At 40.6% G+C, this 18,850-nt stretch overlaps 2 protein-coding genes across 2 annotated transcripts in view; both read left to right on the top strand.

Moving 5' to 3' along the window:
* The first annotated feature begins 2,293 nt into the window (after positions 1–2,293).
* On the top strand, positions 2,294–10,816 carry npepl1 (aminopeptidase like 1). The gene is made up of 12 exons (XM_010781923.1): positions 2,294–2,502; positions 3,841–4,026; positions 6,646–6,816; positions 6,956–7,045; positions 7,152–7,233; positions 7,376–7,518; positions 7,822–7,899; positions 7,987–8,087; positions 8,306–8,429; positions 8,593–8,769; positions 9,246–9,356; positions 10,188–10,816. The coding sequence occupies exons 1-12, from the start codon at positions 2,353–2,355 to the stop codon at positions 10,344–10,346; spliced, it is 1,572 nt and encodes a 523-aa protein (XP_010780225.1). The 5' UTR covers positions 2,294–2,352; the 3' UTR covers positions 10,347–10,816.
* A 1,321-nt stretch (positions 10,817–12,137) lies between these two features.
* The window catches only part of ctsz (cathepsin Z), an 8,365-nt gene continuing 1,652 nt past the window's right edge, over positions 12,138–18,850 (top strand). Inside the window, exons 1-4 of the mRNA XM_010781922.1 lie at positions 12,138–12,415; positions 13,347–13,510; positions 13,712–13,891; positions 14,138–14,288. Of these exons, the coding sequence (XP_010780224.1) occupies positions 12,291–12,415; positions 13,347–13,510; positions 13,712–13,891; positions 14,138–14,288 (620 nt within the window). The 5' untranslated portion in view covers positions 12,138–12,290. The remainder of the gene's footprint in view (positions 12,416–13,346; positions 13,511–13,711; positions 13,892–14,137; positions 14,289–18,850) is intronic.

Here is an 18,850-nt window from a genome sequence, read left to right as displayed (position 1 = left end):
TGGGTTGTTGCAGAATTTTCTTTCCATTTTCCCTTTTAAGCTCCATGACTGTATATACACACAGCTGATCTACAAATACACCCAACAACAAGCTGGTTCTGCATTTGTATGATCGAAAAAGTGAAACACCTTATATGCTCGTTTTTTTACATATAATACAGTGGGGCAAAAAAGTATTTAGTCAGCCACCAATTGTGCAAGTTCTCCCACTTAAAAAGATGAGAGGCCTGTAATTGTCATCCTAGGTATACCTCAACTATGAGAGACAAAATGAGAAAGAAAAAAAATAATCCAGAAAATCACATTGTCTGATTTTTAAAGAATTTATTTGCAAATTATGGTGGAAAATAAGTATTTGGTCAATAACAAAAGTTAATCTCAATACTTTGTTATATACCCTTTGTTGGCAATGATAGAGGTCAAACGTTTTCTGTAAGTCTTCACAAGGTTTTCACACACTGTTGCTGGTATTTTGGCCCATTCCTCCATGCAGATCTCCTCTAGAGCAGTGATGTTTTGGGGCTGTCGCTGGGCAACACGGACTTTCAACTCCCTCCAAAGATTTTCTATGGGGTTGAGATCTGGAGACTGGCTAGCCCACTCCAGGACCTTGAAATGCTTCTTACGAAGCCACCCCTCCCGGGCGGTGTGTTTGGGATCATTGTCATGCTGAAAGACCCAGCCACGTTTAATCTTCAATGCCCTTGCTGATGGAAGGAGGTTTTCACTCAAAATCTCACGATACATGGCCCCATTCATTCTTTCCTTTACACGGATCAGTCGTCCTGGTCCCTTTGCAGAAAAACAGCCCCAAAGCATGATGTTTCCACCCCCATGTNTTTCTAATAATTGTCCCACAGTTTAAATTCTCGTCACACCAGGGACTTACCCGTTGCAGATATCAGTCTTCCCCTTTGTGCAGGTCTACAATTTTCGTCTTCTCGGCTGCCTTGAACAGCTCTTTGGTCTTGGTCTAGTGGAGATTTGGCAGTGTGACGTTTGAGTTGTGGGACAGGTGTCTTCGTTGCCAATATACGATAACGAGTTCAACAGGTTGCCATTCTAGCATAAGGTTAACAAGTGGGAGGCAGGGAGGCTCTTAACCAGAAGAAGTTACAGGTCTGTGAGAGCCAGAAATCTTGTTTGTTTGTAGGTGACCAAATACTTATTTTCTACCATAATTTGCAAATAAATTCTTTAAAAATCAGACAATGTGATTTTCTGGATTTTTTTTTTCTCATTTTGTCTCTCATAGTTGAGGTATACCTAGGATGAAAATTACAGGCCTCTCATCTTTTTAAGTGGGATAACTTGCACAATTGGTGGCTGACTAAATACTTTTTTCCCCACTGTATATGATAATTGAGTTTGTCTGATTGAGATAGGTTCTAATAGTATTCAGCATAAAGTTTTGCTGCAGGCTGAACAGATTAGTGGTTTACACATGGGCCATTTTATATCAATACGCGTGTAAATATTTCCTAAAACCCACATTCCTCTGAATGCACGCCCAGTTTTACATATGACTATGGCTAAGATCAAACTAATAGTCAGAGTAGATTCTAAATTCATCTGGTAAACAAAACTGGTTTAGTTCTTAACTTGCAATAAAAATAAATAATACATGAAAACATCAGATTCTTTACAGCGGAACGTAGTCCTGCAAAAATTAAGTTTCTGCTTTGGACCTTTGCAAGTTTCTTCACAATGAAGTTTGATAGTGCACAGCTCCTGAACCTTTAATTCAACTTTTAATACTGTTCAAATTAATGTATCCTTTTTTTTTTTAAATTGTATTTTCTTTTGTTATGTTAATCTTACCTGTACATATTTGTACAGTAGTTTTTGGAAAATTACATTTCTTGCTTGAATCCATTATTTGTCATTGTTATTCCATTTTTAAATTATCTTACTTTGTTTATGTTATCAGAATCGGAATTCCTTCATTCGTCCCACAAAAGGGACATTTACGTTGTAAGAGCAAAGTATAGAGACGAAGAAAATAAAACACTATATTAAAAAAAAGGCATGCACATAGTATTTTTTAAATACAAAATGATCACAATTTACAGAAGTACACATTCAGGTAGTAATGCACCAAGACACTGAATCAAATTCAATGTAGGCTATGTGAGAAACTGTGGCAATAAACCAGATTCTTGATTCTAATTCTGTAGAGGGGTTTTGCTTCATTTATATCTTGATGTAGTTGCTTCTTGTTGCCGGTATAGGTAGATAAAGATTGCAGAAACGCTCAGCCTCTATAAATAAAACTGTCCTCTCCCGGCCGCCGTCACCGGTCCGCTGCACAGTGACCCGCAGGTCTTCTTTACCATCAGCTAGCTACTAAAGATGGCGAACGTGGTGCTGGAGTTTAAGGCTTCAGCCGGGGACTCCGAGCCCCAGAGCCGCCCGGTGCTCATCATCGGACAGCAGAGCAACCTGCAGAAGGTCTCCTGGAGCCAAATCAAAGGGAAACTGCAGCCGGTCGTTAGCAAAGAGGTATCAATGAAGGAGATGGGTTTGGTGACAGCTAATGTTAGCGCTATGCTAATCTAGTTTAATGAATGTAACGTGAACAACACGCTAGGTTAACTAGTCCCAGGTATTATAACGCGAGTGAACCAGGTATTTAGACAATTAGATATAACAACAAGCAGTGGTGGAAGATGAATGAAGACATTTTACTTTAAAAGTACCAATTACTACATTTAAATGCATACACACTCTGCAAAAGTGGAAGGATCAAAATGTATTTGGAGAACCGAAAGTAAGTAGGCTACTTATTATCTTGTAAATCTGAATTCAGATTGTAATATTATTCGAGTTAAGTTTATTTCAGATTTATATTTTTATATATAATATTACTGAATTCAAATTCTTGTTGCACATTTTTTGCACACATTTTATGTGCACAGTCTCCTACATTTTCTTCACCAATTTTAATTACTTTGTATACTGCTTGGTAGCCTAACATTAATGCCTAATGATGCATTTATATAAATAAATAATCAAAATGTACCAAGAAACTTGTAAACAGGTATAAAATAATTGAAATTATTTCATATTTGCATCTAAAACATAGTGGCGTATAAGTAAAAAGTAGCATTACATGTTAAGAAATGTACTCAGGTAAAGAACAACTACATCAACAAATGTACAATGAGTTAACGCTTGTTTTGGGTGGCACTGACAGGTCTAGACCCTGTGCAAAGTCCTCCAAAGATAATTGTTCAAAGGTGACAGCCAGTCTATAAAGTCTAAAGAGAGTGTCTGTTCTTCTCAATTTCCTCTGACAATGATTCACCAACATTATAGTTCTGCTTTTTGATCTTCCAGGGGGGCAGAAGTGCTATGCCATACTTAAGCTGGCAATTGTGACACAGGCTGGACTCTTTGAAGCCTGTCGGTTTTAAAACTCATCTTCTATTATTATTATTATGTTTTTGATCAAATTAACCATTCTCCCTAATATTGAAGTGATGAGTCTTCAGACCCTCCAAGCTGCACATACACACACTTCGACACACTGATTATGACCACAGCCTCACATGGTTTATAACGAATGGTACTATTTTTTTTTTTTTTAATATATTATTTTTAAATATAAATCAGTGTGCCAGTTATTTTTAGATGCGCTGTTTATTCCACAAAAAATGTTTAATTGCCCCAAACACTTGTCCAAAGCCAAAAGAAAGCCATGAATGACTAATACAATGTTCTACTTATCTCTTTCTTTTCTATATTAGTGGTCCATATTTGCCTTTTCAAGTTTAAGTTTACTCTGAAACAATCCTTTAGTCAACTAATGTATTTCTGCTCCACTGTCTCTTTTCTCAGATCTGGCAGGCGGCTCTCAGTGGTTTGACCCCGAACCCCACGGACAGCTGCCCTCTGTACCTGAATCATGCTGCGGTGGCTGCCCTGCCTCCACGTGTCAGCAGGCACAACAGCCAGTCCTCTGCCAACTTTGTGTCCCGCCTGGTTCGCTCCAGCCTGCCTGGAGGAAACAACCGCTGTATTGTGGTCAGTATCTAAGGAATTGTATTTGTTCTTGCCTGTAACCTTATAGGATGAGGGTTTGTTTTCCTTTTCTCAGCTCACCCAAGACGTCAGGGAGGACTTTAGGCTGGATCAACTGGGTGCTAGGCCTGTCACGATAATTCATTTTGTTGGACGATACATTTTCCTGGAAATTATTGCGATAAACGAATAATATTGTCTGCACCATTGTAAGACCATTTGACCACTGACATAATGATAATATATAATAATAATTCAAGTACATCCTTTCAAACATAACTTTGTATTGAACATTCAACTTTTCAAATGAAATGTGAAATAATATTCAAATATATAAATTATATAAAATAAATACATTTAATTATAACAAATTAATTAAAATCACACACAACCAAAACAATAAATTAAAGAGTCAGGCTGGAAAACAGAACTCTCTCTCTCATATATATATATATATATATATTAGGGCGTTAAAGCAAAAAAAAATTAACGCCACTAATTATTTTAACGCGATTAACGCATGAGTATTTTTTTTCCTCGGCCGCCCCGTAGTTTCAGAGCACATCGAGTTTAAAATACCATCTACAAGCTGATGCTGACAGCCCCGCTTATGCCGCTCGCTTGTGGCAGACCATACTTCCACGCTCACCGGCAGGCACCGACTGGCCATCGGGAGGGTCGAGGGTGTGTGTATGTGTGGCGCGAGAGAGAGACCTTACGTGTTGTTGTTGTTGTTGTTAGCATCTAGTGCTAGCTAGCTGCGCTAACGGATATAAGGAGCTGTTTAAATGTAAACAGAGGAGCGACATTTTGCCACAACTGCGCCGATCACTTGACTTTATGCAGGCAGGCAGCCAGACAGAGGGACATAGTACGAAAAGTCAGCACACTCAGCACGGATAGTGCAACATGATTGCAGCGTCCAGGCAGCTCCCGTTCGAGCATGCCTTGAGTTGCACATAGCTCCAACGATCCATCACTCACACTCAGACACACACATACACACACACGCACACACACACACACACACACACACACACACACACACACACACACACACACACACACACACACACACACACACACACACACGAGCTTCTCCCAGACCAGTAATCCAAACGAAAATATCTTCCCTCTGTAGTATTTTGATCATTTGCTCCGCTAATAATCAATCAGATCAATGGATTCCAGAGAAGAGAAAACTTTGAAGGTCTTTTTCTCAAAATGATGACACGGTGACAGTCATTATATAATGTGACATATTTCGCTTAATATTTGGAGTACAAAAACAATCCTGATATCATCATAAAGCTTGGAGTCTCCTCTTTCCAACAGTCCATACAACTCAAAATGTGTCTTCGGGTCAATGCGACTGATTTCGATAGAGCAGGTCACATAGGAGCACACATTGTGTCACAAGCAAAAAAAAACTCCTTAAAACAACAGTCAAGTGTACAGTCCACTGTCCATACAAAGACCCAGATGCCTCAACAGGCCATATCCAAATCTGCACAGTATTTCAAAGATTTAGAGCAAGGAACACCAACATGTTTGCAATGTCGGGCAAATGCATCTTTGAAACTGTAGGGAAGGTGGGGGCTCTCCAACTGCCGTGTTTGCTCCCAGCTGGGAAAACGGAATGGGTAGGTTGTGTTTCAGGTGCAGTTTAAGGTTGGTCATATTGCTAGCTTTTGTTGCTACCTTTTTAAAACAAACGCAACACACCGCCCGGCTCATTCAAGTCCATCGGTTCGCCTCGTTGATTTGGCTTAAATCCTAAATATTCCCACACCGGAGATGTGGTATTAGGTTTTGCAACCACTTCCATTTAAGTTAAAATACCCCTCAAGTAAGTCACACGTTGTCTCCTGCTTGTCTCTATATTATTCATTTGGCTGCTACACTGCTGCACGCGGAGTGTCCTGACCTGGCTGTGTGTCAGGACCGCAGCCATAGCGCTCCTGGCTAAAATGCTGGTCACATCCTTATGCAAACAAACACGCATGTAAACGGCAATTTATCGAGCTCAGAAAAGTTATCGAGTCCATTTTTATTTATCGTACGATAAGTCAATTTAATGATTATCTCGACAGGCCTACTGGGTACCATCCTTTTTTTATAGCCGTTTTCTCATATGCGTTCCGGAGAACCAGGTCCACATTGGCCCCACGCACACATAGTCACCATAAACAACCAGGTCTCATGCGGCTCCTTAAATTTGTCTGACCAAATGCTTAACCCCTACTGAGACAAGTTTCCGAATCTCTTTGTTTCTCCAGTTAGACATTCCAGTTTCCATCCAAGTAAATCAACATTCTTGACTTTTGGATGTTGGATTTCTTCTTGGCTTTACGCCATCCATGATAGAAAGGTCATCAACCTGCCCACTCCCTCGTGATGAATGCCCAGAGTACACGTGGCTCTATTTTCTTTTCTGTACATTACACAGACGGATTATGTTTTGATGATTGATTGCATACAGTTTTTCCCTTGTTTTGACCATTTCAGGATTGCAGTGCGTTTGTGAAGGGGCCTAAAACTCCCTCACCTGAATCCGTCTCATCCAGTGTAAGGGCAGCTTGTGTGACTTGTGTCTGATATGAGTGTCACCTCCCTCTCCAGATGGTGTGTGAGCGTTCAGATGTGTTTGCGTCCTCCTGTGCAATCGCCAGGGCCTTCCCCATTTTCTCTCGCCGCACCACTTCTTCACGCAGGGCTGAGAAGAAACACGTCACCGTGGAGATTATGATTGTCGGGGAGGAGATCAGTGCTCTGGATGTCGGACAACTTGAGGTACTTCTTGATGATGGTCCTTTTTTTTTTAACACAATCTTTTGAAGTCCTTAAAATGTGACTACTACTGTATACTTAGAAATAGCATGTTTTTGAACTGCAGCCTGCCATAGCTTAAGACTTGTTTTTTTCTTTTCAGTGTCTCGCTGATGCTGCTCATGGAGTGCGGATGGCAGCTCGTATTGTGGACACACCATGCAATGAGATGAATACAGATCACTTCTTGGATGTAAGTAAACTGCATCTCTTTTGGAAATGTTGACCCTTGAACAAGAACATGGTTATTTTTATTTAGCTTCAGCTGCCCCCGCTACAAACATTAATTTCTGTTTCAGGAGATCAAAGCTGTGGGAGCTGAGCTTGGAATAACTCCAGTGATCATTCGTGGAGAAGAGCTGAAACACAGAGGATTTGGAGGTACATTGTCTGTGATCATCTTATAACAGGACATCTGACCTGTTGGAAAAACTGATTTACTGTATCTGGCCTTTTTATCTCAATGTTTTTTGTTGTAAATATACATTTAGATGTCTCCGTTTTCTTTCTCTCTACCTTGTAGGTATCTATGGAGTGGGAAAGGCAGCAGAGCATCCTCCTGCACTGGCGGTCCTGAGCCACACTCCAGTAGGTGCGACCCAAACCATTGCATGGGTGGGCAAGGGTATCGTGTACGACACCGGAGGACTCAGCATCAAGGGAAAGGTAATCCTGTTTTTCCTCTGGAGAAGTGATACAAACCTCAGACACTGTGAAACGCCAACGTGTTCAGCTTTTATTCTTGTATCAGTGATCTGTTTGCACATAGTTGCTCTGGCATACACCAGTTTATGTAGTGCCTTATGCAAATAGAACACTTGAGCTTACTTAATTTGCAGGGATATGGTTTTCTGATAAGTTTTTCTGACTCTGCTGGGTCCTTTTCTGGTCAATAAATGCTAGAAGTGCAGCCTTTTCAAATCCAAAATTAAATTCCCTTTTCCTCATAAATAAATGTTTTTCTTGTAGACCTCAATGCCAGGAATGAAGAGAGACTGTGGTGGAGCGGCTGCCATTTTGGGAGCTTACAGAGCTACTATCAAACAGGTGAGCTTTCGGATCATGTGTCCCAGCTGTTCTGTCACTCTGCAGCTCTTGAGTTGTTTTAATCAGAATATTGTCTCTTTGCTCCAGGGCTTTAAAGACAACCTCCATGCAGTGTTTTGCCTCGCAGAGAATGCAGTTGGACCTACTGCCACACGGCCTGATGATATCCATACTCTCTACTCTGGAAAGTGAGACTCTCTTTAATAGTAATGTATCAAATGACATGATTTGATTTGAAAGTGCTGTCACGGTGTGACTGCACCAGAGCTGAACGGATTAGTCTTGTGACTCATCAGTCTTTTACACCATGATGGATATTATTTTACAAGCTATAACAAATCAACAGGAATAAATATGGGCTCTGGTATTTAAGGAAAGTGTATTTTTGTGTGTTTTTATTTTAAAGGACAGTGGAGATCAATAACACTGATGCAGAGGGCAGGCTGGTGCTGGCTGATGGAGTGGTGTATGCCAGAAAAGACCTCTCTGCTGATATTATTCTGGACATGGCCACACTGACTGGGGCACAGGTGGGTGATACCTTACATGGCAAGTATGAACAGGCGATTCAACCCCTATAACAGGAGAATAGATATCAAACATGTTAACCAACACAGCTCCTGAAAAGACGAAAACCATCAAATCAACTTGACCTTCTAATAAGCTTTGTTGTTTGTTTGTTTTTACCTGCAGGGGATCTCCACAGGGAAGTACCATGCTGCGGTGATGACTAACAGTGAGAAGTGGGAGGTTGCATGCGTGCGCGCCGGCCGCAGCAGCGGAGATTTGGCCCACCCTCTGGTCTACTGCCCCGAGCTGCACTTCAGCGAGTTCACCTCTGCCATGGCTGACATGAAAAACTCTGTGGCAGTAAGTGACAACATACTTGCTCCAAGGTTTTTGAAGCTCACCTCCTTATCTTTTGCCAAGTTTTGTTTACCCTCTCTACCGGCTTTCGCTGCTTGTTTAGTACAAATAAAGCCTACAACAATGTTTTTCTGTGGCCATATCAGAGCCATTCTGGAATATTTAGTGGTGGAAACTCTACTTTAAGGGCAACAAAAAAACCTTCAAACCTAAATTCATCATGCAGATCTTTGGAAATGTTCCATTAGAATGGTTCAGTGTAGATTATTATAGCAGGAAAAATTGCTATTTTTGAATTATTCCATATTTAGCAGCTGAAAACAATATTGTCCGCAATTATGGTATGAAAACTTAATGTATGGTTTAATCGATTATCAAAATGGTTCCCTAACTATAGGTAGACTAATTGTTGTGTCTAGTTGCATATATTCATTTGATGTAATCATGTATTGATGATCTTCCTTTTCTTGTTTTGTCAGGACCGGGAGAACGCCCAGAGCTCTTGTGCCGGACTCTTCATCGGCTCCCACCTGGGCTTTGATTGGCCAGGTGTCTGGGTCCATGTGGACATCGCCTCCCCCGTCCATGCTGTGAGTAACCATGCTTTGGTGTGCTGGGCTGACACTGGGCCATTAGTTAGGGATTTATTTATTTTGTACCTTGTTTGCATGCTTGTTCTCTGCTGCCTTCAACTGGCCTGACAAGATATTTCTTAAGCTGAATCATGCACCGCAGCAGAACAGGAGTGACAAACCGATTTACATGTTGCTCTGTAACTTTGGAGTCTGTAAATATTGTTCAAACGTTGTCTGACTTGAGCTGCTGGTATTCTGTGGCAGATTTTGATGTGCACATAGACCTACAGGGTCACGTTTACCCAACTCCTGATATAAAACCTCTAGCCAATGTGCGAGGTCCTTAACAAAAGTCGGTGTAGTCTACTATAATATTACTTTTTCATGGCCTTTCTAAACGCTTCTGGGACATTTGTGACACACTATACTGACTTTATCTGGGATATCACTTTTTATGACCCGAGTGTAACCAAAGCAAAACATAATGCATGTAATGTAATGGATTCTTCTTTGGACTGTGCCAGTTGTTTTACTAGCATGGGCCAAGATGTTTTACCTGTAATCCTGCTGACAGACAAACCTCCTTGAAGGTTGTAATAGTTATAAAAAATGATCCAACGCTGTCCTGGTCTTGTGATTTAGCTTGTAAAACAATAAGACTCATAATCACATGTACTGTAGTTAAGCCTGCAGTAGATGTTCTTATCAGCAGTTCATTGTTTTTGTTGAATGTAACAAGGTCAGATGTCTCAGTCACATTAACCCATTAAGAAGATAACTTCAGGGTAAGTTACAGTAAAGACGCTGAAACCTGAACCCTGATTTGTCTGTCTGTTGTCTCTGCAGGGGGAGCGTGCAACAGGATTTGGCGTTGCTTTACTGATGGCCCTGTTTGGTCAGGCTTCAGATGACTCCATGCTGAACCAAGTGTCTCCTCTGGGTGCAGCCACCAACACGTCTGAAGACAAGATGGAGCGTGACTGCAAGAGGCGAAGACTGGTGTAGAACAAACAGCGGCCAACTCCACCAACCCTGATCATGACACACTATATAACATACCATACAGTTAGAGTTAAATCATTTAAAAACTGATTCAACTTCCTTTGTTTGACAATTCACTGACAATTTTGGTAAACCATCAGTAAATTGGGTGTGTATTAATACATGATAAAAAGCAGGCCCTTACTGGTATTTGTCCTCATTACTTAGCACTTGCTGCACTGATCAGCTCTATAGCTTCTTGATTTTTCAATTGCTCTTGATAAAATTGCATTGATTATAAAATCTTCATGAAAGAATAAATAAATCTTAATTGTTTTTCAGCAGAGTATTTTGTAAATGTCCATCTTTTACTGTAAAGTTTTACCTTGTAAAACATACACCTTGTTTTTGCTATCCACTTCATCAGTAGGCATTGGTGTTATTGATACTTTAATACAATCAAGAATTAAAGGTTTACATGTTCTTGTGAAAAATTGCTTTGTTTCTCTTTTTTGGTAACCGCTGAAATTCATATTCACCCTGCTGATAATTGTGTAATGTCTGGACCAATTTGAGGAGTGAGTGTTTACTGTGTCGGATGAGTTATTCACACGTGCTTTGTCAGCACAAAATGCAAAAACAAGAAGTTAACTTTAAGTAAGTATTCAACAAACTCAAGCAAAAGTAGGTTTTTCCACCCATGTGACAATCATGTTTTCCTTCAATAAAGGCTGACCTCTGCTTGTGAAGTAAAACTCACCTAAATGCTGACAAATATATTGCGCATACAAGCTTTTAGGAAAACTTATTTTGCTAAGAGATTACATTTAAAGCACTCCTCACCTCAAGTTTATTCTTCAAAATAACTTGTCAGTTTCCTCTCAGTTTTGCTGAAATCCTATTTTTATTAGACCATCTGTCAATGTCAATTTTGTTAGTAATTTGTTTTTAAATATATTGAATCCAAAACAACAATTGGCATCAACTTTATGTGCAAGTCTTAGTTCTGAGAGTTTTCTGCTGGTATTTTTGTGATGACTGTGGTTTGAAGACCTCAACATTTTACAGTTGGGGATACAAATCTTTATAATGGTGAATTTCAAAGAACAGGTGTGAACAAAGTAAGGGCATAAAAGTGGTTGACTCAAACTGCTGACATAAAGTTTGCAATAAACTGAATGTCTACTATATTTTACATAACATTAGAAGTATATTTTTGCCTTGTAAGAAAAAGGGTTTTGCCTTTCAGCAATTTCTTTGTCTTGATTTAAATAGTTTCCATAGCATGTGACCAAATGACTCCATATAACAATGCGGAATCGTTGACAACTACACTGGACAAATAGGACACACACCTTTTATGTGTGTTTTATTACTTTTATACTTTATATGAAAATGTATAAAAAAATCCGCAATTTTTTTATTGAAATATATTAAATTGTTTCAATGTCACGTGACCCAGTGAATCGAACTGGAGCAAAAATAAGGATATACCAAATAAATGCAGCAAGTAGGATGCAACTCTTATTGGATTTAATTGATTTAATATTTTTTTATGAAAGGCAATTCTGCATTTTTTTATTGAAACAACTATTTGTGGTTAAATTACTTCCATGTCATGTGACCAAGCGACTCACACTCTTCAACAACATATAATTCTGCCCTAATTTTCTAGTGCTTATTGTTTATGTACAATTGTTTTGTAGCAGTATCTTTATATTAATTCCCTGTCTTGTAATATACAAGATCCTTCTGCAACAAAAAAAACCAACTTCCTCTTAAAGCATGTGGGATGTGATTTACTGGTCACATGACTGCAGTTTCGGTAGCGGTTTATCACATGAATTATCAGCACATAGTTCCTCCACAGACTCATTCACCGGCTTCGGTCTCTACTAGCGACATCTGAAAGCCTTCTCTCCCCGGTAACAGAAGCTTAACGACCGCCGGCCGCTACTCGGTGTAAATATGGCTCTGACCGGTTTAGTCCTCCTGTTTTCGGTCGTTCTGTCCTGTGTGAGCGCCGGAGTGTTTTTCAACCAGAAGCAGCCGTGTTATGTCCGCTCCCCGAGGAAACACGACTTCGGGCTGAAGTGAGTTCAAACTAAGACATGTTTATAACAAGTTAGTTAGGGGTTATGGAGGAGTGTTACACGGTAATGTATGTAGCTGGCTAGCTAACGTTTGCTAGAAATAGCTGTTAGTTGCTTCATAAAGATAAGGGAACTTCATGTCAACAAGCCCCTGCAGAGGGACTCTTTATCTAACGTTATGTCATGCAAATACTTGGGTGTAGGGAAATAAACAAAAGTAGCTGGAGAGTTATTTCGATTCAAATGGGTAGTTTTTGTTTACTATCATTCTTGTTTTTCTCTAAGTATCATTACTTGCAAGTACAATTAAACGAAATTAAAAAATGATTGTAAGTGACTTTCATTTTCGGCAAATCACGAGTTATACTGAATCACAGGTTGAGGAAGTTAGCATGCTCCCTTCCCTGCAGTTCAACCAAAGCAGTATCATTCTCAATCTTAAGGAGGAAATGCAAGGTGAAATGGCACAAATATACGGAAGAGGATTAGGATCACATGAGAAAAATGATTTGGGATATGACCAAAAGTAAAACAAAATGATTTCTGTATTCAAGCTCAGAATTCTGACTGTTTTCAGAACTGACATTTTTTTAAACAACTTTTGGTCACATCCTAAAAATAAATCATGTGGTCCTAGTCCTCTTCCGTACAAATCAGTTCCATTATTCCAGACATCATGTTATGTCAATATGCTCCAGGAAATAGCCAAAGTAAAAATAAAAATAAATCCCAAAATTGCAGATTTAAAATGACATCACCTTGGACATTAGACAACTGTTTTGGAATTGTATTTTTGAATATCATCCACCAACCAATTAATTGTGATAATAATAATAATCTGTAGATTAGTACAAATATTAATCTTATTTGCAGTCCTAAATGTGTGTTGCTGCTACAGATCTAATGTATCTAACCACTTTTCTATTCACAGGACTGCTCCTCGTCCTCATGAGTATTTAAACATTTCTGAACTGCCAAAATCCTGGGACTGGAGGAACATCAGTGGCACCAACTTTGTGAGCACGACCCGCAACCAGCACATCCCCCAGTACTGCGGCTCCTGCTGGGCCCATGGCAGCACAAGCGCCATGGCAGGTATGAATCAAATAGCTTTTCAGATCAGGGGCTCAATTATTTTGGGTTGTAGCAGGTGTAAAATAGCAGCTCCTCACATGACTCTTCAGACACATTTGAATATAGCATCGGAGTGCCACTTCCTCTTTGCACAGAAATGATTAACAGAAACTGCTCTGGTTTTCAGTAATTCTCATTTCTCTGTGTTTGCTGTGTCACCAGATCGTATTAACATCAAGAGGAAAGGAGTGTGGCCCTCTGCTTATCTCTCAGTCCAGAATGTGGTGGACTGTGGGGACGCCGGCAGCTGCCACGGAGGAGACCACAGTGGAGTGTGGGAGTACGCGAACAAACATGGCATCCCAGATGAGACCTGCAACAACTACCAAGCTAAGGACCAGAGTAAATAACTTTATATTTTAATAGATTAGACACACTGTTTCTCTTAAAATTTAGGTATTCAAAGTCAATATGAATATTACCAAATCATTATGTCTAAAAGCAGCCTATTACATTAGTAATTCCATATTAAGACACTTTCTGGGCCAATGAGGGTGATTCTGAATTGTCTTTTGGTGCACAGAGTAATGTTGACAACACTAACCTCCAAAGTCTGAGCTGTAACATGTTCTGTGTTTCTTTCTATAGCGTGCAAACCCTTCAATGAGTGTGGCACCTGCACCACCTTTGGAGTGTGCAACATTGTGAAGAACTACACCCTGTGGAAAGTGGACGATTTTGGAGCTATCAGCGGGAGGGAGAAGATGATGGCCGAGATCTACGCCAGAGGACCCGTTAGGTTTGAAACGTTTTATTTTGTGTTACGCCCAGAATGTACAAGGAAAAAAAAAAATAGATAGCAATGCTTACCCGACACGACGAAAAGAACGGAAGGACCGGACGGACGAGCCCCCAATTATGTTGCGCCCAGGCAGGCCTAGGGGAACCTAGGCGCAGCACAAAGTTGCACTCTCCGCACTTTTCCCACTCCCAAGAACATGGACACCAAGGCAGAGAAAGCGTTCGGTAATTTAATTACCAAATCAGAATCCAAAAATACTTTCACAAAAACATGCTGAAAGTCTTTTTACAAATATAACAAACAGGAGTAACAAAACCACAAAACGAATTAACCTTTAAGGCTTTAACACAAATATCTTACCTAACAAATGAGAAGAATAAACGTACAGGCTTCTTACCTACTTTAACGTAAAACAGGAGAAAACGAATAATCCAAAAGAAAAAGGGTTTTGCACTCCTGAGAAAATAAATCGTGTCTACAAAGACGGGTTTAGCAGCTTTTCTTCCTACAGCCTCACAGCAGAAGAGAAGGACCGGTATACGGTAAAATGTAGGTACACAGCACAACAGGACAGAGATCTCAACACGCGCAGAGTAGGAGAAGTTGTGTCAGAGAGCGACAGAGGAACTGCATGGCTGCAGCTTAAATGCTCCCCTCTTCTTCAGGTGGACCAATCAGCAGGTTGAAGGTAGCTAATCAGCTAACGGGCGACCACCTTCTTGCTCACTCACACACACACTCAGACACAGGAGGAGGGAAAATATCTACCTCTATGCGCGCGACGTTCAAGCACATGACGTGCACATAAGGGATGGGACGGGTCGAGGGGACGTAGACGTTGGCTGGACCAATACGTTTAAACCTTTCTTGATTGTTACCCACGTCCCGGTTACTCACGGCGCAACGTCGCCACTTCATCGGGTAGGTAAATTTCTCTGAGCAGGTTAGTTGCCTCCCCCCCACCCGGAAATATTCCCGGTCGTCAAGTATGACTAGACCTCAATCAACCCCCACGCCCGCAAGTCATAGACGGGTGCAGGCATGTAATCCTTATTTGGTAAAGTAAGCTATGTCAAAGAAGACACTAAATGACTAAATAAATAACGTTGTCGTAACGGTTCGTCAAGATAAATGGGAATTAGTTATAGATGTACGACGCTCGAACGCCTCATGTACGACCCGCCATTTACACCGAAATTCCCCGGCCAAACTGTTTATATGGGTGGGGAGTCACGGTTCACCACTGACCAATGAACACAGTCACAACGGTACTCGCTCACCACCGACACGTGCAAGGTTCCTACTTCGTACTGCCCCGGACTAGACATACTACTGCTGTCCCACTCCTCTGCCGAATACTACTAAGTGATAATCGTCTCGACTGCCAAATTCCGTAAGGAGATGTTAAAATTATAATTATCCAAGTGGAATTTAGCAGTGTACCAGGTTTCAACCCACGTAATTCTGGAAGTTAAGTCCCAAAGTAACCTCACTTTTGTAACAAAAACTGAGGGTTAGTATTGTAAAAACTGTAGGGTATATGGTATCCCTATCCCAGGTGGATATAACATAAATAAATATAACATAAAGTTGGTAAAGCAAGACGCATCCATTAAAATTTTTTTTCCAGAAAAATCTATACGGGTGTTTTTGGAGAGAAGTGTACTAACTGGGAGAACTTGAACAGTCGACCTGGCTACAAGAAGAGACTAAGAAACATATAGTAAGTTACGGTCGGAAACCCCCAAATCAATCCGGAAAGAGTTCTAAAAGAAGACGGTCATAAACAGAACCGGTTGGACCCAGCCATAAATGTCGCCTTCCTACGTGTTGGGTATTGAGTTTAGTCCTAATGTAATAAATACATTGTCGAACAAACATTACATTGGTTCTGGTGATCCCCGCTGTCACCGTGGACAAAAATGCCCAAACCCCCGAGGTACAACCGAAAACACCGTCCACATCAATTTCTAAACTATTATCCCTGACCTAACTTTCAACTGTTCTTAATAACTCTGGAATTCCTTACAAAAGTAAATATTACATTATTCTTTGCCGCGAGATTGACACATGAATTTGATAAGAATAATACTTTACACGATATTCATTGATATTACGGGTGTTGTTTAGTTAGTCAATAATAAACCCGACATAGTGCACAATTTTACCAATTAATCGACGAATTACCACGCCAACATCATGGTTCATAAAACCAGAAATGAACTATACGTAGATTATAATCGCGGATGCAACTGGCGATTTCTGCGCTTGTGACAAGAGAAATATCTCAGTGTCGCGACCTACGTGAGAACGGTAAAGCAGAGATTGGTCGCGCACCGAACAGTGAGTTGTTGGGCACCTCGAAAGTCTGTGATTTTAGGTTGAGTGAAATGACTCATCGCCATCCAACGCAATTACAACAAATTACGACTTTTATACGTGAAATCTAACGATGCCAAACTCCCTTTACACACATGCAAGGGGATGGTTTACATAACACGTCTGAGGTTCCCCTCGAACGGTTGCAATCACGTAAGCGATTGTTACATCAGATATGACTCCCGATCGTTGGCCACATGGGACTTCGAGTACCATCACCGGTCGCTGTGAAACAAGTAAATCTTGTCGCAATCTCCCGAATCAAGTGTAAGACGATAACGTATATAGAAATTTTAATTGTGTACGGTATTATAATATTACGCCACGTAAACACATAGATGCCGGTCTCCTTGTGAACAACTCGACGCCACTAAAAGAGAAACAAAGTTTACAACGGTTACAACGCACGTCCGACGAGGATCGATCGTCGATTACGATCTATGGACGCAATTGACACACAGAAGATGCTCTATGTCCATTACAATGCGTAAGCCGCCTTTACATTTTGACAACAAAAAAAATGAAAAATTGACCGAGTGCTGAAGGTTTTACAGTAGCACGAATCATTCTTGTAGAGGGAACCAAATTACATAGGCCACATGACGAAAGTAAATGACATAAGGTTACTGGTTCCCGTTACGAACTCCATGAGGAAAGGAGAGACGAGTTTTCTGAAGCCGACTATTAGTGGAAACAGTAAAGGTGATCTCGCGGCCAACTAACAGAAAAGGGAGTAGAAGGACAGGAGAGACTGTCACTCACTACCGAATGTACGGATGGTTTGGGTCAGGATTACTATAAGAAGTCCTGGTAACACAGTAATAACAGTTTAAGTCGAGACATGTGCTGATTAGGGTTTGTAATAAGAACGGATAAATTGTGTAACGTAAGACCAGTATAGAAGAATCCTAAGGAGTCTCTTTTTCGACACAACGACCCGAACTCCTTTAACGAAAGCGACTAGAAGGAATACCAGTGTACCCTACTCTACTGTCCCAGGTTCTCCTCCGAGAGTTGGCGTCTCATGAAGGTGTCGTTCCTTTTTCCCGGACGCAACACGCCGTTAGAGTCCCACGGACCCCAAATTGTACAATAAATAAATATTTTATTTCTCTTACTTACCATTTACAAAATAGATTCATATAGAAAATAGATTGAGGAGGACGTAAACGCGAAGGAGATCCTACTGAAGCACGTCACCCCTTCGCCTCAGACTTCTCCCTCTAGAGCTCTACACCACTCTTCTTTCTCCTACTTAGCAGAATCCACCTCCATAGGTTCTATCACTACTACTCCTCTACTACTCTCCTCTTCTTCTTTTCTTCTTCTACCCTCTACCTCTCTCGCGTTCTACCATGAACGAAATAAGTTACAAATGTCTAATAGTACGAGTGAAAAAAAACGAGTTGACTTACAAAGACGAAAAATCCAAATATGCGGGTTATTTTTATGAAATTCACATCGGATGAGACTAAAGTTGAAGATGGTGTTCCAACATTGAAGTCGCATTGAAATCAAACAAGACGATCTCAATTTCTCCTTTTTACACGGAGACAGCTATACGTGATGTGTGTACAACCGCACTTTCTTCATGGTTCAATAAACGAGGCCTGAAAAGAAACTACGACGGCGTAGTTACTTATTTCATAACATTTAACGTAAGGTAAATAAAGATGGATGAAACTAGTCTACTCCTTCTTCTCCCTCTGCGATTCCGACTCCTACCCGAGAATCCAACCTTGAGACGACTAGACGGCTGTACCGAGCCTACTTCTGCGTCCTATTACAGGGTAACGGAATTGGAGGAAGCGTCGGTGACGGACAGCGTTGTGGTCTCTTGACGCTCGGATGAAGACGGAGACTTACGTAGGAACCGTACCCCGGTCCATTCAAATACTTGGGTTCCTCTTTTGTGAAACAATATTCGTGCAATATAAAAAAGAAGGCTCATGTATGAAACGTAAATGCTTCGTATGTAGAACCTCCTTTCAATTACCAAGTAAGACTGTAAAAACAAAAGACGGAAAAATCTTACGTTTGAGCACAGGACACCTGGCATAACGGAAGTTGTCGTATATGAATTCCCTTTACAATACCTCCTTTCATTTCTTTTACCGATTCACGGAAGTAGAAGACAACGTATTGAAAAAGTTGTACGCAATGCTGGGACTCAGCAATAC

The sequence above is a fragment of the Notothenia coriiceps genome, unplaced genomic scaffold (assembly GCF_000735185.1).
Source record: "Notothenia coriiceps isolate Sejong01 unplaced genomic scaffold, NC01 NC01_scaffold00023806, whole genome shotgun sequence".
Lineage (NCBI taxonomy): Eukaryota > Metazoa > Chordata > Actinopteri > Perciformes > Nototheniidae > Notothenia > Notothenia coriiceps.
Note: the sequence above shows the minus strand (reverse complement) of the source record. Positions and strands in the feature narration are given on the sequence as shown.

Excerpts from the sequence above, each read along its gene's own strand:
- npepl1 (XM_010781923.1), top strand. The coding sequence starts at position 2,353 with ATGGCGAACGTGGTGCTGGAGTTTAAGGCTTCAGCCGGGGACTCCGAG. Across the intron at positions 7,900-7,986 it reads ACAGAGCTACTATCAAACAG|GGCTTTAAAGACAACCTCCA; the intron begins GTGAGCTTTCGG and ends TCTTTGCTCCAG. Across the intron at positions 8,430-8,592 it reads CCACACTGACTGGGGCACAG|GGGATCTCCACAGGGAAGTA; the intron begins GTGGGTGATACC and ends TTTTACCTGCAG.